General features: G+C 44.2%; 1 protein-coding gene across 1 annotated transcript in view; it reads right to left on the bottom strand.

Annotated features, from left to right (window-relative positions):
• Nucleotides 1–23457, bottom strand: part of LOC146834879 (cytochrome P450 2J2-like) — a 334240-nt gene that overhangs the window by 179175 nt on the left and 131608 nt on the right. Inside the window, exons 3-4 of the mRNA XM_085602476.1 lie at nucleotides 19727–19875; nucleotide 17889 (exon numbers count right to left, since the gene is read on the bottom strand). Of these exons, the coding sequence (XP_085458602.1) occupies nucleotide 17889; nucleotides 19727–19875 (150 nt within the window). The remainder of the gene's footprint in view (nucleotides 1–17888; nucleotides 17890–19726; nucleotides 19876–23457) is intronic.

The following is a 23457-nucleotide window of genomic DNA, read 5'->3' as shown; positions in this document are numbered from 1 at the left end:
TGATTGCTGTTCTCAGGGCGCGCTCTTCCTCTCTGCCTGCCATTAACAATCCAGCAACAGCCTTTGTGCATGTGCGGCCACAGAGTCATCGCATTGGAAGTTAACTTCTCTTCCGCATAGCACGTGTGCATGCAGGCTGATCTTCAAGTTTCAAAGCAACGCCACACACATTTCTTCAGTCACTACATTTAACTCCAAGCGTACTTCGCCGATATACACGGCATATTTCGCCGCTGCACAAGGCATTTTTCTTAATATTTAAAAGTCAGTAAATTTGAGAATGTTTCACAAAAAATAATTTAAAGACAGCAACACTTATTAAACAGCGCATCTTCGCCGATGCGCGTGGCTTGGAGGATTTGTTATTTAACAGGGCTATTTTTGGGGGGTTTTCATCAGTGTTTGCACTATCCCTGCACATTCTGCCGACATGTACGGCTATTGTTACCCTGCAATACCAGTAATTTGTACTATTTCATTGCCAAAGGTATGTTTATACTATCACACAGCATGTCTATTTGGTGCTTTTTTCGCTGATACGCACAGCCTTACCTCATCAGTCTTTCCAACTTCTTGCATATCCCATTTTCTTGTGCTCTTTTAATTATTATCTTCAATTATGCAAGGTGTTACACCACCGCCATCTTTTCTTGACAATCCTGGTGAACCACCGGTACGATGGTAAGAATGGTTTGATGCCTTCGGGACTTATTTGGGTGCTATTGGAGCATCCAGATTTTGCGCTGATAGAAAAAAATTTCTCCTTTTACACACGCTTGGTTTTGAGGGCAGATCGATACCCAAACATCTTCCAGATATTCAGAGGGGTGAAGGTGACAATATCGATGAATATCAAAGTCTTATGGTGCTTCGCCACAAGTTTTTTTTAAAGAAAACAAAATGATGGGGAGGATGTAGATGTTTATGTATCTGTATTAAGGAGGCTGGAAGCAGAAGTGTTTGTTTGAAGGATTCACGGACCAACTTATTCATGATTGTTGGACTTGGCCCTTCTGGCAGGTTCACCCCTAAACTTTTTGCTTTTACTGGTGACCTGGTGGTAGTGATTTTTGGTTTCTGCGCACTTTCCCTGTGTCCTAGAGTAAAGTGCGTGCGCAATCTGAGTGCATGTGGTGAGATAGGCCTGCCCTCCCATAGGAATGCATGGGGAATGTATGTGTCCCTAGTAGTTCCTGATGCGGGGGGAGTGCAGGTGCAAGTTTGGTATGTACGGACTCGTGTGATAAAATGCTGCGCGATGATGTGTGCGGTGTCCATGTAGCTAGTGTGGAAGTGCCACTTCTAGACGCTGGCATAAATGTGCAGTGACTGCCTGTCGCGTGATTGGCTTGCTGAGGTCATGTGATGGGCTAGGGAATCCCCAGAGTCAGGAGGAGTCACCCAGTGGTGAATAGGGAGATCAGCAGCCAGATGGGTGGGAGGAGTACACCTAGGACCTGAATAGGGCTGGGCTTTCCCCACACAATGCTGGCTCCGCCCCCTGTGGTGCGACTGATGACCCTGGCCTGTTCCCTGAATAGGGAGAGGGGCTGAGCAAAACAAAGTGCTCAGGAACCAGTTGTAACTGGTTCGCCCCTTCCCTGCTCCTTGAAACCATGGAGACCTGTGTATAAGAAGGGGCTGTGACCCCATGTAAAATGTTCTCTTCCAGGATCCTATCTGAGGGGGGCTGCTGCTGCTGGAGGCCAGGAGGAACCGCCACTTGGGACTGCCTTCCTGCCTGGAGGGCCCAGTGAGCTGGCCCCTGGCCCAGCCTTGCCCCCTGCCTACCTTCCTGAACTTTGCCAGGACTCTGTTGCTGGACCTTGCTCAAAGTGCCTGGGGAGCGCTATACTAATTTGCTGGGAAGCGCCAGCGTCTGTGGCCAGCGCTACGATAACCTAGGAGGGAACCCCGACGTAGGGATTCCCCCGCTTTGCCCTAGATTTATAGCGGGTGCCCACCCCGCATTGTTGTGCTCGTTGGCGGGTGCCCACCCCGCTTATTTAATTATTTCTCTAGCGGGAGCCCACCCCGCATACTGGTGCTGTCGCGGGTGCCCACCCCGCTTATTGCCTTGTGTTAAACGAGGGAGCCTACCCCTCTTACTGCCGGAGGATCACCGCCACGGCCGGGGAAACCCAGGAAGTCAGGCAGCCCTTGCAGGACGTGGGCGGGGCGTGAGCAGGAAGCGCACGGGAGCCTACCCCGCGCTCCTGAAGCCGGAAGTCCGTGCTGACTGACGCGGGGCTCCTGTGAGGTTGAGGGAAGCCCCGCGCTGAGAAGAGGAACGCCGCCGAAAGGAGGTGCAAGCGGGAGCGGGCGGGAGCCTACCCCGCGCTCCAGCGACCCAGAAGTGCTGCCGGCAGAGGAGAGAGCCTTCCCCGACAAGCCCGGTGAAGTTAGGGCGTCGTTGGAAAGCTCACCGCCCCGGAGGAAAGAAGAGGCGGTGAGTGGAGCGATGTGGACTGTGGCTGGGGAGGCAGAATCTGAGCGGTCCCGCCGTGCAGCGGACCGCCCCAGCATAAAAGGGGGCAGTGCTTCTCGAGCCTGTGAGGCTCTAACGTGGGCCGCATTGTGGTTTAGAGCCTGCGAGGCTCCAACGCGGGCCGCAGTTTGTTCTCGAGTCCCTGAGCAGGACTCCAACAACGGGGGTGATTTTAGTTGCAAGGGCCCCAGAGAGGGGGCCCCCACCTATTTGTGCCAGTGCTTGAGCGGCCCCGCCTGCCAGAGGGCCGCTCCAACATCGGGGGCAATATTTTAATAGAGCCCTGACAGGCTCCAACGACGGGGCCAGCATTATTTGCACAGAGCGCGAGTACGCTCCAACGTTACGGGGGCATTGGTTTCACAGAGCCCAGTGAGGCTCCAACTACGGGGGCATTTTCTTTGGCGCATCTAGAGCCCACGAGGCTCCCACGCCGTTTTGGGGGCATTCTTCTTTTAGAGCCTAGGTGGCTCCAGTGCCGTATATTGTGTTGGAAGGCACCGTGGTGCCCAGGCTCAGTCCCCACAGCTGCCCAGCACTTAGTGGGCAGCTGCAACATTTAGGTTGTGCCCAGTGCTACTTTGCGCTTTGGCTTGCGCAGTCCAGCCCTGACTCAATAGACAAAGGGCGTTTGAGCCCCTGAAAGGCCAGGTTGGCCTGGGGACAGTTTTCCTGGGTTGTGCCCTCACCTAGGGTACATGTTGGTTTTTAACTGTGTGCTTTTGCGCAAAGTGCCTTTCCTTTATGCTGTGTTTATTTCTAACTGAGCCTATGTGTAGGAGAGGGTTTTTCCTAATATAGGTTATACTAGTAAGTTCATGGTTCCCTGCGTAATATTTTCCTAAGGTGGTTAGGGTTGCGTAGGTGGTACTTACCTGTTACCAGTGGTTACTGGTTGTGCGCTACATTTTCTAATTGGTGCTACAGTGATTGTATGTGCTATGTTCTAAAAGTGTTATTCCTACCAAGTGCTAGTTCTAAAAGTGCTTATTCCTGACAGTGGTCCATGAGGCCCTGTCCCATGTAGATAATCCCCTTGTAAATTCTGCCCAGTGCCAGTTGGCACAGTGTAAATTGTGTGAATATTATCTAATGTGTTTTGGTATAATACAAAGGCTATTTTTATATATAACTTTGTGTGGAGTTTCTTTTGTGGTGGGCCTAGGGTGTTGTTGCTGTGTGCGCGCGCAAACGCTTTACACATTGCCTCCGGGATAAGCCTGACTGCTCGTGCCAAGCTACCAAGGGGGTGAGCAGGGGTTATCTTTGGCGTGTAACTCCCCAGCCCTGACTAGAGTGGTGGTTTCTGACTGGCTTTGGCGCAAGCCCTAGCCAACCAGAAATCGCCATTTCTACAATGATCAATTTGTTTGTCAGTTTAAGGACAAACAAATAAGACTAAAGCTTTTAGAAATGGGTAATCCATCACTTAAAGAAACCATTAAGGTCGCAAAAAGCATTGACATTTCTATTGTTTCCTTTAACCCCTTCGCTGCTGCGGACATTCCGCTGCAGCGCTGGGGGGGGCAGGGGGGCAGCGCGGCGGGCCTGTGCTCATGACGGAGCCGCTCCGTCATGAGCCACAGTTGAGCTGTGCTCATGACGGAACGGTTCCGTCATGACTCCGCCCATTTGCGTTGTCGCCCCGCACAGGCGGGGAAACAGCGCCGCGCAGGCGGAGCGGCCGCCGACAGGATTGTCATGACGGAACCGTTCCGTCATGAGCACACGGCAACCGTGGCTCATGACGGAACGGTTCCGTCATGAGCAGGGAAGGGGTTAAAGGAACTTGAGAATAAGTCTTTAGTACCTGTTAATGCTATTGCTGTCACCAAACCAAAACAGAAGAGTGTGCGTGCTGGGAATAGTGCCTCCAACAGATTCAGAGCTGGGACCTCAAACTTCTCTAACACTAATGTTTGTATGCATTGTGGAAATTCTCCACATTCCCGGCATCTAATGTCATGTTCAACTTCTGTAAAAAAAAAACAGGACACTTTGCTAAAGTGTGTCTTAAACTAAAACATTCAAAGAAATCGGTTGTATGTGCAGCTGAGTCTGAAAAAAACTCTGAGTCTGAGGTTGTCTCAATTGTCTTTGACAATCCTGTGTGTAGTCAAGGTGATTGTGACACATCTTTGACTGGCGATCCTTCTAAATGTATTGATCCTGTTGCCAAAGTTAAGATGTGGTGCAAAATACTTAAATTGTTAGTTGATTCGGGAGCCAAGATCACTATGATCACCCAACAATTGTTTAAGGAAACATGGGGCAACAGGATTCTACAAACCACTGACCGATGACCGGTTTCATATGAAGGACACAGCATAGAGTTATTAGGTTTTTTTGAGGATGATATGGAGTTTAAGGGAAAGAGGATAAAAGGCAAAGTGTATGTGGCTGTCAAAGGGCTCAACATACTTGGGTTGTTTCACCAAGGCCTATTTGCCATCATCCTTAGGCCGGGTACCAAGGAACAAATCTCTATTGCTAGCTGTTGTGACAATGGTAAAAAATGGAAGGATAGGTTTCCATCCTTCTTTGGTGATAAATTGGGTAAGATCCATGGATTTAAACACAAAATGCTATCACTATGAAGCACACATTTAGAGGAGTTCCATTCAGGGTCAGGGATGACCTCAACTAAGAGCTTAAGGGTTTTTGTGATAAGGGAATTATTGAACCCACAGAATCTTCCTTATGGTTGTCCCCCTTAGTTGTGGCTCGCAGGAGATGTGGTCAACTTAGGGTCAGTGTAGATTTAATATCGCTGAACAAGGAAGTTTGGGTTGATTCTCATCCTTTGCCAAAGATTAATGACTGGTTTGCACGCATCAAATGAGCCACATTTTTCTCCAAATTACATCTGGCCTATGCTTATCACCAGATAGAGGTCCAACTTGAGTCACGCCATCTTACGGCTTTTATTTCTCCCCTTGGAACATTTCAATTCCGCCGAATGCCGTTTGGCTTGCCGTCTGCTGTCTCTGTTTTTCAGAGAGTGATGCAAGAATTGTTGAAAGGTATTGACGGTGTCCTAGTTTTTCAGTTTTGATTTTTGCTGGAGATGCTCGTTCAAGTGATGCAACCTTACATAAGGTCTTTAAACAATTTGAGGAAAAAGGGGTTGTTTTAAAGTTTGTGAAATGCAAGTTTTTTTGCCCTGAGGTTGAATACTTGGGTCACTTACTAACTCAAGAGGGTATTAAGCCTAGACAAGGTTTAGTGGAGGCAATAGTCAATGCTTCTGCCCCCATTGACAAGGTTTGTGTTAAGTCTCTTCTTGGTTTATGCGAATATTATTCCCGCTTTATTACCGATTTTGTCACCATAGTTTGACCTATCAGCAACCTGCTAAAAAAGGGTGATAAATTAATGTGGTCTTGTTAGACCTGGTACCATTGGCGTGAGTCTCCCTTCCATTTTTTACTGATTGCCTCCTCTGTTTTTTATCTGTGTTCTGGTTTAGATGCTTTGGGCACCGTGCCACTGCTATTCAGTGCCACAGTACAAGTGCTCCCTATGTTAAATTGATGTATTGATTAGTGACTCCATGATTGGTTTATTTGATTTACTTGTCAGACCTTAATATAGTGCACCATGTGTGCCCAGGGCCTGTAAATCAAATACTGCTGGTGGGCTTGCAGCACTGATTGTGCCACCCATAGAAGCAGCCTGTAAAGTGTGTCTCAGGCCTGCTATTGCAGAGCCTGTGTGCAGTCTTGTACTGACATACTGACTTGGTAAGTACACCCACTTACCAGTCCCTAAACCTTCCCTTTTCTTCATATCAGGCACCCCTAAGGTAGGCCCAAGGGCAGGGTGCATTGTAAGTATAAGGTCGGCCATGCCCTGGTGTGTGTGGCATGTCCTAATAGTGAAATACAGCCAATTCGTTTTTCACTATTGCAAGGCTAGCAGTCCCATAGGCCAGAATGGGCAGTTTGATTATAACACCTTATAATCCTAACTGACCCAGGGAACATGGTAGAAATTTGAGTTTAATATGACTGAACTCAGAATGATAAAATACATCTTTTACTGAAGTTGGTTTTAACATTCTGTGTTTGAAAATACCACTTTTAGAAAGTAGGTATTTTCTTACCTAACCATCCAGCCTGCCTCTGCTAGCTTGTGTATTGTGTGTCTGGTTTTGTGAGTGACAGAGTCTGGGGGATTCCAGGAGACAGGGTGAGTCAGCACAGGGCTGAATAGACCTATCTGCATGTTGAGTGATGGGAGGAGTAGCACCTGGGTCTGAATAGGGCTGTGCCTGCCTTCCGCAATGCTGGCTACAACCCCCTGTGATGTGTCTGAGGACCCTGGCCCACCCTACCAAAGGAAAGAAGGAGTCCTGTAAACTAAGTGCACCAGGACTGCACAGAACTGGTTTGGACTAGGTACAGGCCCCACTGCCTTCAGAGGACAAAGGATTTAGTACTATAAATATGGGGATCCAGACCCCAAGATTTTAGATCACTTCTGGAACAACAAGACAAACCTCTGCCAAGGAGAAGAATCAAGGAAGCTGTAAGAGTTGGACTGCCCCCCGTGCCAGTATGCTGTGTTGCTGGGTTGGCCTACAGTGGTGTCTTCAGTGCCAAGGAGAGGAGAAGGAACTTTCAAAGAACTTTCATCATCTTGCAGAATATTACTCCAAGGGCTTGAACTTGTGCTTGCCTCCTGCTGAAGTCTCAGGGACAAAAGACTTCATCACCAGCTCCCCTCTGAATTTCCTTGCAGGGAATTCTGTCTGCAGAAGCCTGCGTGTCGCTGGGACCTGGAAGCGCGACTCAACGAGAAGTAGCGTGTCGCAGTCGCATCTGTTGCCGTTGCATCGCCAGAGAAGCGTGTCACCGCCGCAGAGGTCGCCGCCGCATCACCAGAGAAGCGTGCCTTCGTCAAAGCTGTTACCCGATGCATCACCGGAGAAGCGTGTAGCCGCCGCAGAGGTCGCTGTCGCATCACCAGGGGAGCGTGTCGCAGGGCCTGTCGTGGCTCCAAAGTATGCATGCATCGTCTTCACGTCGTCACATCAAGGCCGCCATCTTATTGCACCGGATTGTCGCATCGAGGCGCCATGTTATCGCATCGTAGCAGGAACACAGTGCGAGAATCAACGCATCACCTCCTCTCCGGTAAGGACCAAGACTCATCCCCTACTCTGAGCAAGCATTGAGGCGCGACGCATAGTCTCTCCCGAAGCAAGGAACCGACGCATCTCCATCCCTGCGAACCTTTTGTTTGTTTTGCGTTACGCATCCAGGTACTTTTGTGAGAACTGTGTCGCATTTATCATCAAGTTGAACTAAGTGACTTCTACCATCTTTAAGTCTATTTTGAGTACAGTATTGTGGATTATTGTCGTTTTTGGTCTTGTTTTAAGTCTATATAAAGAATACTTATTTTTATAAAACCTGTGTGGTGTCCATCTGTAGTGTTTTCACTGTGTTACTGTATGTGTTCACAAATGCTTAACACACTGCCTCTGAGATAAGCCTGTCTGCTCATGCCAAGCTACCAAGGGGTGAGAAGGGGTTATCCAGTAGTGTAATCCCCTTTCCCTGACTTAGAGGCAAGGGTCCCTATTTGGTACCTACCTCGGCCAACTAGAGACCCCCAGTTCTAACAGGTCTGATGAGTGTGTTTCAGCTTTTGATCTTATTAAGTCCTTACTGAGTAAGGGTAATGCTCTCAAACCCTTGACCCTGACTTATCTTGCTGCATTACTGTTGATGCAACCCAGGTTTGTCTTGGTGCTTTTCCTACACAAAAACATCATGATTGTGAAGATACTTTTGCTTTTGCATCTAGGATTTTGAGAGATGCTGAAGTGCACTATTCAGTGATAGAAAAAGAGCTCCTGGCTTGTTTGCAGGCCATTGAGAAGTTTCACCCGTATATTTGGGTAAAATATTGCTTGTTACAAACAGACCACAAGTAGTTAGTTTCCATTCTCAGTGCCGGGGTCAGCAAGTGTTGCACGCCAAGGATTTTGAGAATGGTTTCCAGTTTGTTGCAATACCAATTTGATGTTGTTCACATTTCTAGGGGAAGGAATAGAAGAGCTGGTTTCCTATCTCGTTTTTCTCAAAAGAGAGATGATTGTGATGATGTTGTTTTCAGTAAATCGTGTGATGATTGTTTTGTGGCTGCTCTTGATTTGCCTATTCCAGCTATAGGCTCAGAACTGGAATGGAGAAATGCCTTGAAAGATGATACTTTACTCCAACAAGTTTATTAGTTTGTACACAATGGCTGGCCGAGGGAGAAAGTGTTGTCTCCTCTTCTCCAACCTTATTGTAAAGTTGAGGAGGTTGAAGATGGTTTGCTGGTAAGATGCAACAAGCTTGTTACTCCTCATACAGTAAGACAAGAGATCATCAGAAATGCTCATGAGGGGATTTCGGGAGTGACCCTCACCAAGCACCGCATTTGAGAAAGCTTTTGGTGGCCAAGAATGGATGGAGATGTCAAAGAGTTGGTTACTAACTACTGTGTGTATGTTGCTGCTGACAAGGGTCTTAAGACTGTGTCCCCTTCTTTACTGCCAATTGAGTGTCCCTCTGGACCTTAGACTAAAGTGGGCATTGATGTCATGGGTCCTTTTGATAATTTGTCTGGTGGGCTTAGATTTATCCTTGTGCTCATGGACTATGCCTCAAAGTGGCTTGAAATCAAGCTTGTGAGGGAGGCAAATGCATCTTCTATTGTTTGTTTCTTAAACAAAATATTCTTGAGAGAAGGTTTCCCCGAAACTTTGGTCTCTGACAATGGGACTCAATTTGTGAGTGGGGAGGTTGAAAGTTTTCTTGTCTCTTGCGGAATTGAACACGCCAAAAGTTCTTTACACCACCTTCAAACTAATGGCCTCGTTGAGAGGATGAACCGAGTGGTGGGAGAATACATCAAGTGGGCAAAGTCTGGGAACCATGACGTTGTTAAATCTTCACACAGTATGTTGTGGTTTTATAGGACCACAACTCATTCTTCTACCAGAGTCTCATGGTTTGAATTACTTAGGGGACGCAAGACTAACATAAGCTTCAGACCTGGTTGGATGAATAAATGGCTCAAATCCGAGTCTGATTTAAACAAACTTATGGAGATTGTGAGATTTAATATGTCTGAGTCTCAAGGTAAGCTTAAAACTTGGTAAGATAAAAAAAAGTGTTAAGACTGTCCAAATTGGTGGTTGGTGACATGGTCAAGATCAAGTCTTCTATCCATGTTAGGAAAGGGGATAGCAAGTTTAGCAAACCTGTCAAAGTTGTACAAATCGGTCATGTTCAAGTTTCGGGTGGGCATTGGTGGAATCTTGCAAAAATTGTTAAAGTTCTGTTTAGTACCGAAACATGTACAGATAAAGCTGTTGTAAATGATGTTTTAGGTTCTGGAGATGTGCAGGTTGACCTTAGAAGAAGTTCAAGGGTTCCTGTCATTCCCAGGACGTTTCGGGTGTAACTGTTATTGTTTCTTGTATTTTTTATTTTTATATTTTTTTTTATATAAGGAGAAGGGAAGGTATGTAGTATCTGAACTAATACATTACTCGTACATCACTTGTTTGAGAATGTTCCTCTGACATTTTTCACCAGCGTTCTGTGTTGCCTGGTGATGACTCTTTCTTGTCTTGTGTTCTGAAAATGTTTGGTGTTGAAATCTGTAACAGTTGGGGCTGCTTCGCAACTGGTGGAGTCTGCTTCTTGCTCCACATCGTGTAGCCAACAAATAAACGTTTTAACTTACCTTGGCGTCAGCATCGTCACTACACAAACCTTGGCTCCAACGGGCCTGGACTTATAGACTCATGCCCGAGGTCTTCAGGTGACCTCGTACACAAGTGTGCGTGCACAGGTTGAGAAGGGCGCCGGTGTGTTCAAACTGGATGGCCCATCATGAAGAGAATGCTTACAGCAGCCAAGTGGGATGGCTGATCCCTGGTGGAGGGAAATAAGTTGTGTTTATGCCCACCCCAGCCCCACACACACACACACTATTCTAGCAGGCAGCTCTATATCCCACGGATTTAGTGATAGTGGTTGATTTCCCACAAGATGGAGGATTAAACAATACCGTGCAGTAATCGACAGGGGCACCACCCCTTTCTTTTTTTCATCCACATTGCCCCACTACCCCCCTCTTACACCCCCATAAATACAGTCCTTATTCGCTGTCTGTTAGGAGGTCACTTCCCTCGTCCTTCTTTTTCCAGTGGGAATGCGGTCCTTATTTTGTGTTCGTACCGCTACTGTATACCTTTGTCTTTGATACGTGGCTGCTGCTGTGAAAACCTAATAAAGAAGTGATGTACAAGAAAAGCTTCCTTTACGGTTTGAACAGTCAACGCGAGTCATCCAGACGGTAGCTCGGAGTGTAGTCTCAAAAACAACAATTGATGGACAGAATGCAGAACAATGTCATACATTCACCCCAGTACAGAGATCTGGGCCTAAATCCATCGTTTTTTTGCTCACCATGCCATTCCAGTTTGAACCCAGCCATATGCAAATCAGTCTTGACCCTGTGCCCCATGGGAACAGTCCAGCCCGAACTGCCAAGCCAGGTCCTCCCTGGACTGGAAACAAGCATCCTAGGACCGGTTTCGGGCTTTCAGCCCTCGTCAGCCAGGATAGCCTGATTCCAGTGGCATGGAGAGCAAGGGACTCACGTCTGAGCATACCCTTCTCACTCGGGGTGACAAATGCAAAAACAACAATTGATGGACAGAATGCAGAACAATGTCATACATTCACCCCAGTACAGAGATCTGGGCCTAAATCCATCGTTTTTTTGCTCACCATGCCATTCCAGTTTGAACCCAGCCATATGCAAATCAGTCTTGACCCTGTGCCCCATGGGAACAGTCCAGCCCGAACTGCCAAGCCAGGTCCTCCCTGGACTGGAAACAAGCATCCTAGGACCGTTTTCGGGCTTTCAGCCCTCGTCAGCCAGGATAGCCTGATTCCAGTGGCATGGAGAGCAAGGGACTCACGTCTGAGCATACCCTTCTCACTCGGGGTGACAAATGCAAAAACAACAATTGATGGACAGAATGCAGAACAATGTCATACATTCACCCCAGTACAGAGATCTGGGCCTAAATCCATCGTTTTTTTGCTCACCATGCCATTCCAGTTTGAACCCAGCCATATGCAAATCAGTCTTGACCCTGTGCCCCATGGGAACAGTCCACCCCGAACTGCCAAGCCAGGTCCTCCCTGGACTGGAAACAAGCATCCTAGGACCGGTTTCGGGCTTTCAGCCCTCGTCAGCCAGGATAGCCTGATTCCAGTGGCATGGAGAGCAAGGGACTCACGTCTGAGCATACCCTTCTCACTCGGGGTGACAAATGCAAAAACAACAATTGATGGACAGAATGCAGAACAATGTCATACATTCACCCCAGTACAGAGATCTGGGCCTAAATCCATCGTTTTTTTGCTCACCATGCCATTCCAGTTTGAACCCATCCATATGCAAATCAGTCTTGACCCTGTGCCCCATGGGAACAGTCCAGCCCGAACTGCCAAGCCAGGTCCTCCCTGGACTGGAAACAAGCATCCTAGGACCGGTTTCGGGCTTTCAGCCCTCGTCAGCCAGGATAGCCTGATTCCAGTGGCATGGAGAGCAAGGGACTCACGTCTGAGCATACCCTTCTCACTCGGGGTGACAAATGCAAAAACAACAATTGATGGACAGAATGCAGAACAATGTCATACATTCACCCCAGTACAGAGATCTGGGCCTAAATCCATCGTTTTTTTGCTCACCATGCCATTCCAGTTTGAACCCAGCCATATGCAAATCAGTCTTGACCCTGTGCCCCATGGGAACAGTCCAGCCCGAACTGCCAAGCCAGGTCCTCCCTGGACTGGAAACAAGCATCCTAGGACCGGTTTCGGGCTTTCAGCCCTCGTCAAAGAAATAATCAAAGAGAGGGAGTGAAGAGGTATTAGGATAGAACCTACCTCCTATCTGATATTTAGTAAACAAAAGTGATTCTATCCTATCAAAAAGTGTGAAAAAAGTGATACTAAATAGTTAATTAATTACTTAATTTATGTTTTTTTAATTTTTACAATGATTAGTACAGTGAATTTAAAGTGATCCGTGGAATGCCACGGAAAGCACTAAGTGTTTTTAAAATACCCCTCACACACTATGAGTCCCATAGTGTCATGCTTCATCATGGGGGTCTTCCCGTCCCTCTACGGGGCGGGGCGTGCTACTACCAACGGCTACGCGGGAGCACTGTTGTTGTGATAATAAGGCTTATGTGTAGTGCAAGGGATGTGAGTGATTAGGGATACGTGAAAATAAAAATTAAAAAGACCCTGGCTAGTAGAAAAAACAATTTTATTCTGTTCTCTAGCTGGGACCGTTAAAAAGGGGAAAAAGTAGGAAATCTCACAAATTAGTGGTTACCTACTGGGTCGACATGTTTCGTGAGCAGTCCCCACTGCTATACTCATCAGGACCAAAAAATAATAATCCCTTGAACACTAGAGAGAATCGACGGAGCGGCACGGAGGCATACGGAAGTGAGGCAAGATCCTGAAAACTTGACTATTACCAGGCGTCCTCCCCTCCAGTGCGTGCTCATGAAGCCTGAACATTACAACTAATCAAAATACCAATTTGGTCCTATTTTCCGATTGGGGTCAGTGTACCCTAGGGCGCAGCTTTCATTCAAGTCTGCTAATAGAGACGAATAGGCATACAAATCTAGAGATTCTCTCTAGTGTTCAAGGGATTATTATTTTTTGGTCCTGATGAGTATAGCAGTGGGGACTAATTAAGTAATTAATTAACTATTTAGTATCACTTTTTTCACACTTTTTGATAGGATAGAATCACTTTTGTTTTCAGCCCTCGTCAGCCAGGATAGCCTGATTCCAGTGGCATGGAGAGCAAGGGACTCACGTCTGAGCATACCCTTCTCACTCGGGGTGACAAATGCAAAAACAAGTCTCAGCATACAGCTCTAATGTTAAGAAATAACTGCAAAATGAGTTTTTCTTTAAAAATGCAAGAATGGAGAACTGCAGGCTAATACAGGACTGTAAACGGACCTCGTACACAAGTGTGCGTGCACAGGTTGAGAAGGGCGCCGGTGTGTTCAAACTGGATGGCCCATCATGAATCGAATGCTTACGGCAGCCAAGTGGGATGGCTGATCCCTGGTGGACCAGTGTACTTTTTATTTTTTAATTAAAGGTCGACTTTAATTTTCAGGAAAATATTATACTTGAACTCAATGGCACACTAACATTTCTTATGCGAAGGCAGATGTGAAACTGTTAAGCCAGGAAGTGACTGCTTAGTGTTAGCTCTACTACACTCAGTTTTGCATACTCTCATTCTGCAAATAAGTTAAAGGCTGTTACTCAATGCAGTATTTTATTGCAAATATAATACTCTGCTAGAACAACAGAAGCAATATTAAAATTTTTAAAAGGAGCCCAGCGCTGTGATACTTTGATTCACGCACTGTGTACTCTCAGGCAGCGTTCATTCTTTCTGCCCTTTAGCACACACAGCAGCCCAAATAAACAAACACTTGTATAGAAAAAAATGCAGACTTAGTTCTGAGGATCTCTGGGACTCCTTCTGCATGTACGTACCACAGGTATGCAGCAGTAACATGGCCAATTGTGTTTTCACTTCACATGGCACACAGCTGCGATCTAATTAGGCTCCCAATGAGCGTTGTCATCCTGTGGCACTTGGATAATGTAAAATTGTAGCCCTTCTTCTATTTTGGGGAAAGTCCCAGATTTTTGTTTTTAAATCTTGTCACTGAACCGGGGAAGTGCCAGAGTGACAAAATGCCCAGTTCAGACTTTACTAAAGCAAAACCCGAAGCTACAGCAGGAAGCAGCGTTTCACCTGCAAAGCTCGGCGTCAGTTTTACTTATTTCCGGAACAACAACACCTCATGTGAAGTGCCGAGAGATCACTCAGTTTGCGGTGTGGAACTGGGGATGGTATAAACGTTCACCATTATCATTCTGTAGTTTGCACAGCTGGCCGGCGCGCTGCACATCTGTGCTGGCGGTGCACCAGCCCCTGGTCCTGGCCTTAGATGCCCACCTTTGAAGCTGCATCATGCCTCAGCCCCCACCAGGCAGGGGGGTTGAGAAGTGCATCGACGCTCCGAGCTGAGGGCGGCCCCTCTATTCATCGTGTGGGGGTGCAGTCCAGGGAGACAGGGCCTGTCAGGGCCGAGAAGAGAGAGCGCTTGTGTGGGTTAGAAATGAGGTGTCGGTGAGATTCATGAGGAGGCCAGGACGGAGGAAGGGAAGGGGCGTCCGTTTTCTGCACCCACATGGCGGGAGTGGCCTGCTGCTAAAATATTTCACACTTCAGATTGCTTCTTAGGTGCTGGTACGGGTGGGTTGCGTCCTTGGTACTATTTCGGTGGATGTTGTTTCCCTGTGTTGCCTTCATAGTGTTTTCATGTGTTCTTTGCTGCCTTGGTGCTGCCCTGGGTGGGTTGCTTCGTTGGTGCTGCCCTGTGTGATTACTTCCTTGGTTCTTACCTGGGTGGGTTGCTTTCTTGGTTCTGCATTGGGTGGGTTGCTTTTCTTGGTTCTGCTCTGGGCGGGTTGCTTCCTTGGTTCTGTCCTGTATGGGTTGCTTCCTTGGTGCTGCCCTGGGTGGGTTGCTTTCTTAGTGCTGCCCTGGGTGGGTTGCTTCCTTGGTGCTGTCCTGGGTGGGTTGCTTCCTTGGTTCTGCCCCGGGTGGGTTGCTTCTCTGGTTCTGCTCTGAGTGGGTTGCTTCCTTGGTTCGGCCCTGGGTGGGTTGCTTCCTTGGTTCTGCCCTGTGTGGGTTGCTTCTTTGGTTCTTTACTGGGTGGTTTGCAGCCCTGGTACTCCCCTGAGTGGGTTGCTTCCTTGGTGCTCCCCTGGGTGGGTTGCTTCCTGGGTCTGCCACTGGTGGGTTGCTTCCTTGGTTCTGCCCTGGGTGGGTTGCTTCATTGGTTCTGCCCTGGGTGGGTTGCTTCCTTGGTTCTGCCCCCAGGGTGGGTAGCTTCCATGGTGCTGACCTGGGTAGGTTGCTTCCTTGGTTCTGCCCTGGGTGGGTTGTGGCCTTGGTTCTGCCCTGGGTGGGTTGCTTCCTTGGGTCTGCCCTGGGGGGGTTGGTGCCTTGGTGCTGCACTGGGTGAGTTGCAGTGCTTAATTTGAGCTTGTGTTTTCCGGTACTCAGCACCAGCACTTAATTGTCAGCAATGCTGTTTGTGACAGCCTGCCACAAGGTGGCTCTGTCTAGCTAATTTAGGGGTAAGTAACCATAACAACAGTTAATTATTAATACTATATTCATTCAAAATTACTACTGCCTGCTGCCTAAACCATTCTTCTAGCTTTGGGGGCATCAAATAGTCGGAATTGTCACACTTGAAGGAGTGTGATGGTTAGTAGGTTTGTTGTTACTATCATTTGCAGCATAGCAGGACAATGTGTGGTGGAAGCTGCGGTGGCCTCCTGACGAGAGCCCCGGCACTTCATATTTTACAAATTAAGCACTGCAATTACTATAACAGCTTTTCGCTCACAGTAGCAGAAAACAGTCCCACAAACTCTCAGTTATACAATGAAGTGCAACTTTCTAATGTCGGATATGTTCAAATAATTTTGGATGGATTTCACTGTCAAAGTCTATGCCTGTGCTAAACATGATAAAATATATACATTTTTATTCGTATCAGTTTACTAAAATTCCACATTTTTTAAAGCGCGACTTATCACCCCTACGGGTACCGGGGGCCTTGGAGAGATTAAGTGAGCTATTGACGAGAGTCTCACATGATGCTGAGCTGAGTTGCCGCCGTCGCTGGGGATCGAACCGTGATCCCTGAGCTCCGGAGTCAGTGGCACGTGCTTATGGAACACTTATAAGAATGGACAGAACTGTCCTCAAAGAAAACAGCCTAAAGATGGGTGACAGCGACCCTCTGCTTTAAATCTCTTTAGCTTATATTTAAAGCTGGTTTGAGAATCAGCACTGCTGTCCCATTCCCAATATACTTCTTCAATATACAATATTTTATTATATATCATACAACATAAGTAAAAAAATAAATTGTCATTTACAACGCCAATAGCTCTAACTAACCTATTGCGTTGTAAATGCCTGTTAAAGATACTAATAATGTCAAGTACACAGCGGGCCACCTGAGGCATCTGTATGGTAGGTGGAGAATGTAATTGTTCCCCTCACCGACTGCCCTTGTGGTGGATTTATGGCGGAGGGCAGCGCAGCTTATAGACTGGGATGGTAGGCGTAGCCTAGTGACACCTTTGTGAGAGTTGGAGACACTCAGGGAGCTTAGAAGGATTGAAAATCACAGACACAGAGGGCCCGATTCACAGAACTAACTTAAGACAAAATCCTAAACTTACTACTTTTGGTATTCACAGAAGTTAGGATTTTGTCTTAAGTTTGTCTTAAGATAAACATAAGACAGACTTAAGTCAGACTTAAGACTGACTTAAGACTGACTTAAGACTGACTTAAGACTGACTTAAGACTGACTTAAGACAGACTTAAGACAGACTTAAGACAGACTTAAGACAGACTTAAGACAGACTTAAGACAGACTTAAGACAGACTTAAGACTGACTTAAGACTGACTTAAGACTGACTTAAGACTGACTTAAGACTGACTTAAGACTGACTTAAGACTGACTTAAGACAGACTTAAGACAGACTTAAGACAGACTTAAGACAGACTTAAGACAGACTTAAGTTAGGATTTTGTCTTAAGTTTGTCATAAGTCTGTCTTAAGTCTGTCTTAAGTCTGTCTTAAGTCTGTCATAAGTCTGTCTTAAGTCTGTCTTAAGTCTGTCTTAAGTCTGTCTTAAGTCTGTCTTAAGTCTGTCTTAAGTCTGTCTTAAGTCTGTCTTAAGTCTGTCTTAAGTCTGTCTTAAGTCTGTCTTAAGTCTGTCTTAAGTCTGTCTTAAGTCTGTCTTAAGTCTGTCTTAAGTCTGTCTTAAGTTTGTCTTAAGTTTGTCTTAAGTCTGTCTTAAGTCTGTCTTTAGTCTGTCTTAAGTCTGTCTTAAGTCTGTCTTAAGTCTGTCTTAAGTCTGTCTTAAGTTTGTCTTAAGTCAAACTTAAGACAAAATCCTAACTTCTGTGAATACCAAAAGTAGTAAGTTTAGGATTTTAGTTCTGTGAATCGGCCCCAGAGGATTTGCTGGAAATGTCAGTGGTGGGGGACATCTGGAGGGACGGGGGGTTGATTACCTTCCTGGAGCTGCAGGCAGAGTATGATCTATGACGTGGTCAATATCTCAAGTATGTGCAGATGTGGCACATAATTGGAAAGCACAAGGCCCTTTATTCAGATATACCAGAGGAGTCACATCTGGAGTTCTGAGTGCAGGCACCCACCCTACATACACATGCTAACTGACTGATCTACACCACGCTGTTGGCCCAGAGTTTGCCACCGCTCGATACACTAAGAGACAGGTGGGAGCGGGACCTGGGCAGGCTGGAGGAATACGAGTGGGGGAATGCATGCCGCTACCCAAGGGAGGTGGCCATACAAGCCTGTTTCTGCCCTGTGCAGCTGAAATTCCTGTAAGAGTGCACCATACAAGGGAGCGGTTGTACAAAATGGAGAGGGGTTAGCGTCAGAGGGATATCTTGCTGCACACAGTGTGGGAGTGCCCGCTGATGAGGAAATTCTGGGAGAGTGTGAGGGAACAATTGAAAAAATAGGTGCCTAAGGCAAGGCGGTAAGCAGTAGCTAATGTGGGCAAAGAAAACAAAAAGAAGTGATATAAGTACAAAATATACAGTGATAGTCAAAGAATATATTAGATCATGTATTGTATAAAAAATATTAATATATATTTTAAGTAAAAAAAATATATATATTTAAAATACATTCATTTTTCTCTGATGAAAATTATTTATAATGGAGACAAAATTCTGTATATGCATAACATGTCATACAAGATGATGCAGTCAATGTTGTTGTAATTAATCTAGCTAATCCAATATATAAACTGAGCTGATCTATCTTTTAATCAATGCAGTACATATTTTACCTTTTCTGATGTATTATATATATAACTTGCATAAACATTTTGTGAAACTGGCGGTAGGATGTACAAACACTATGCGCGTTTTGACATTCCTGGTCTTGGGTCTGGTCAGGGAGGGTGGGGGATATCTGTTTAGTTGGGGCGTTGGGCTTGTTGAGGGCTGTTTAATATGAGTATCATACCATGGCTTCATGGGGTAATAGTTATATCTAAACACCTTGTCTGTTGAAGTGGTCAATAAAAAGATTTTTTTTTTTTAAATGTCAAGTACAAATTGCACATCTTATTAGGGGACACTGAAATGTTCTTTATTACAGGTTTGCAATTAATTCATATATTAGATAAATGTAAATCCTGATGGCTGGTAATGCAAGAATTAATGTGTGCACTTTGAGTGACTCCATAATCTGTATGCGCTGGAGCAAAATAACTTGAGCACTTTATGTGCTCAAGCTATTCACATGAAGATAAGCATATAATGAATGATCTTTTAAGTCAATGGGTAATAGCAATTTGATATTGGAAATTTGCATGTTGTCTTCATTATTTGGAGAACAAATCTATATATTTTCTTCTGTATTTAGGGGTAATGCTTCGATGACATAATCAGCTTGCATTATTGCTGTAAAAATGTTGAAAAACTATTTTTCACTTTGTTTCTTTCAGCCTTAATGAAGTGCCTCCCTTTGTGATCCATGTTTGGTACATGCAACATTTTTATCATCTTTGAGTGAAAAAATTATATTTTTGAGTATGTGCACCCAGAAACAAAGTTTTTCCTATAGAACTTGCTACATGATTCTTGTTTAGCTGGAGCATTTACTTTTTTTCTGATAACAATCTTATGATAATATGATCCAAATTTCAGCCAACACATGTTTCATCTTAAGTGGCATGTCTGCCAAAGGCTTAGGTCGTGTATTTTATCATATTTAATTTATGTGAATAATAAATACAAATAATCACACGAAATTACATCCATCTGTTTGACTTATGGTTACCTACTCAATCCTTGAGATGCGAACGCACTCGACTTTGGACACACACATCATTTGATCTCTTCCAAGAATACAATTGTTTGACGGCTCCTGCTTAAACCATATTTTTCACTTATATAAAGAACCACTACAGGGCAATGTTACCTAGCTATTATATACATCTGCTAGGGCACTCAACTTTCTCTTCCTCTATGGTATCTGTTAGGTATCTCAGCTCCTCGTTGATCCGTTCCTCCAGGCTCCTTTTACCCATTCCAAAATTCCTCAGGGTTGATAAAGCGAATCTCCTCTGTTGTTTCCAGTTACGTCCATTCGAATTGATTACCCCTGTGGGTGCAAAATGACATTCAATCTATCATATTCAATTTAAGTCTATCTTTGTATGGAAGATACTCTAAACATAATTCTCCAAAATCAAATTTGCCTAGTGCTTGATTTTGCTCATTCATATGTCAGCAATAATAGAAGCTTGGTTATGTTTTGGCCCAAGTGCATTCCTTACTAATGGAGATAAAAAAGACATAATTTCATGCTGTTATGCTTCCTGGATTTTTAAATATTTTCTTCCCCACCCAAGGTCTTATAAGAAGCATCGACTCGTCTACTCTTGTGCTCATCCTTTGTCATTGTCCACTCTGTTTTGAGCCTGTCCACATTTGTCCTGCTCACTCATAACTTGTTTTTAATATTAAGCTCACAGAAGAAGTGTTCTGTCATTGTAAACAAGTGTTTCCCCAATCCAACTCAGTGGACACAATTTACAGATGGATGGCTGAGTAATAACGGCAGGATTTTAACCTGTTAGACTGTAGAATGACAATTGCATGCAAAAGTTACAAAGCACTGGCATATTTTTAAGAAGTGGACATCGTGAAGAAATAACAGTTAATTACAACATTTCTGGGAAAGTAATTGGTCCTTTTTTGCATGTAAAATATTTACATAAACAAAGAAATATTATGTATAATTAGGGATAACATTGAATCAGGCACTACAAAATGCTATGCTGGTCGCCATTACAGAAGAAGAATGGGTAGCTCACTTTGCCAAATTATACACAGGTTTAACTGAAAACGGTCAAAATAGCTTAGCGTCTGTGGTGGGAAACATCCCCTCTGGGCCTACTTTTTTGTCGAAATACTTTGATTTTAATTTTACACTGCAGGAGGTGAATCGGGCGCTTGGTTCAAGCAAGGGAGGCAAAGCACCAGGCCCGGATGGGATCTCAATTCATATCTTCAAAAATAATATCGGTCTCTGGGGCCCTCTCTTGACTTTGGTTTTTAAATCTTGCCGGAACACTGGGTTCCCGAGCTCCTGGTCCGAATCCCATATTGTGCCTATATTTAAAAAGGGAGATCGTAACTGCCCCACACACTACAGACCTATCTCTTTGCTGGATTCTCTAGTCAAGGTGGTGGGTCGCATTGTGCTGGGCAGATTACAGGAGTGGGAAGACCGTAAAAACATCATGTCCGACTTTCAATATGGCTTCCGGCAGGGAGTTGGGACCATTGAGCAGGCGATTAACCTAAATTTATTAGTGAGCAATTATACACATATAAAAAGGGGCAATCTGTTTTTGGTGTTTGTGGATTTGACCTCCGCATTTGATTGTGTTGTTCATGATAAACTTTGGTCTATCATGACTTCAATGGGTGTCGATTGCGCCATTGTTAATTTCCTTAGATACTTGTACTCAACGAGCTCTGCAAAGTTTCGCTTTGGTACTAGAGGTGAATGCACACGTTCGATTGACATTAACAAGGGAGTACGTCAGGAGTGCGTATTGACCCCGTTTTCATTTAATTTATACATCAACAGCTTGGGCAGCACTCTTGTGGACTCTTGTATCGACTTGCTACAAATCGGCCATCAGCCTGTACCAGCACTGCTATACGCGGACAATGCGGTGCTCATGGCCCGCACCCCCATGGCTCTGCAGCACCTTTTAGATAAATGTGGGAACTTTATGGAGAAATTGGGTTTACTAATAAAAATAAGCAAAACTTATGTTATGAAACCTGGCCGAAAGTTATCTAAGGGGCGCAATTTTTTAATAGGAAATGCGATGTTACCCCAAACGCCTACTTTTTTGTACTTGTGAATTTTATTTGATAGTGATGGAATTTGGAAAAGTGCAGTAAAATCAAGAAGAATGCAGTTTTCTAGACCAATCGCGGGCCTGTGCAACTTTCTCAAGGAAACTGGGCCGTAAACACCCTAATGAAATGCTGAACATTTATAATGTTAAATGTCGATCAATTGCGATGTATGGAACCGAGCTTTGAGGGCATGTAAGTGTAGATTCATTACAGCTGCTAGAAAATTTTTTTTTTTTTAAATCTTCTTGGGCTCCCAATTAGTTGTTCCAATTTTGTGTGTCACGTGGAATTGGGTGCAACTTATTTAGAGATCTGATAAGGGTGGCGCCACTCCTTCTCTGGCATAAACTATGGACATCAGACCATACGGGTTTTAATTGCACGATTGCACAGGACTGTTGTGGCTCTGAGTATGCTTTGAAAATAACATGGCTAAAATATATTAATAATTTTATGTCTGATAATTGCCACCCACAATATTACGACAATCCCGAAACTTTGATGCATACCTCGAGGAAAGTACTAAAGAGAGAATGTTTAAATATCCTAGAGGAAAAGAGATTAACGTTGTAACTTGTCAAGCCTACTGTACAGCATAATCAATCTGTTTTGACAAGCTTCACGATGCAACCATATTTAATCAGTGTTTTAAATGCCCAACACAGGTTTGTTATGACGCGTTTCAGGTTAGACATCTTCCATCGTCTGACTAGTTTCCCCAATACTAATAACTGGTCCCCTCAATTAATATGTTGTCCCTGTGATAAGGTATTTAGTCAATCGACCATCCATTTACTGTTTTTCTGTAAATTTTATACTGACGTAAGGATCATTTTTTTTAAGCCTTTACTGAAAACAATACATTTTGGACAATGTAGACCGGCTTATTTATTTTTACAATTGCTTCCAAATTTGCTTACATGTGTGCAATTGGCAAGATTCTCAAGGGCTGTTATTACCAGAAGGAAGATATTAACTGACATATTTTAAACTGTGTTTGTTCTCATTTTACCTCTTTTTAAATCCGGACAAATTTTTATCGGCGAGCAGTCTATATATCGACTTTTTAATATCGAGGGACAGAAATATCGAGTCAAAAATATCGAATGTACAAAATATCGAAATAGATAATATCGATGTGAAAAATATCGTTTTTTTTTTTTACTTATATGTCGATGTAAGTAATATCGTTAGTAATAATATCGACATGTGAAAATATCGTCATTGTATGTTTAGTAAATATTTTGAAGTTGTTTGTATAAATAGTTAAAATGTATATAATATGAGAAATATTTATATTGTTTTAGGGGCGGGATGTTGGGTTATAGGGGATAAGGGTGGGAAGTGTTTTAAAAATGTTTATATATTGTTTAATTTAAAAAAAACATAATTTAGAAATTGTAAATTAAATTTAGAATTTTAAAAATAATTTTAGGAGCGGGATGTTGGTTTTATAGGGGATAAGGGTGGGAAGTGTTTTAAAAATGTTTATATATTTGTTAATTTAAAAAAAAAAATATTTAGAAATTGTAAATTAAATTTAGAATTGTAAAAAAATTTTTAGGAGCGGGATGTTGGTTCATAGGGGATAAGGGTGGGAAGTGTTTTAAAAATGTTTATATATTTTTAAAAATTTGTAAAAAAAATTTTAGAAGTTGTAAATGAAATTTAGAATTTTACAAATAATTTTAGGAGCGGGATGTTGGTTTATAGGGGATAAGGGTGGGAAGTGTTTTAAAAATGTTTATATATTGTTTAATTTTTAAAAAAATTTATTTAGAAATTGTAAATTAAATTTCGAATT

The sequence above is a fragment of the Triturus cristatus genome, chromosome 4_2 (genome assembly GCF_964204655.1).
Source record: "Triturus cristatus chromosome 4_2, aTriCri1.1, whole genome shotgun sequence".
NCBI classification, from domain to species: Eukaryota; Metazoa; Chordata; class Amphibia; order Caudata; family Salamandridae; genus Triturus; species Triturus cristatus.
The sequence above is the reverse complement of the archived record's forward strand: the minus strand, read 5'-3'. Positions and strand labels throughout refer to the sequence as shown.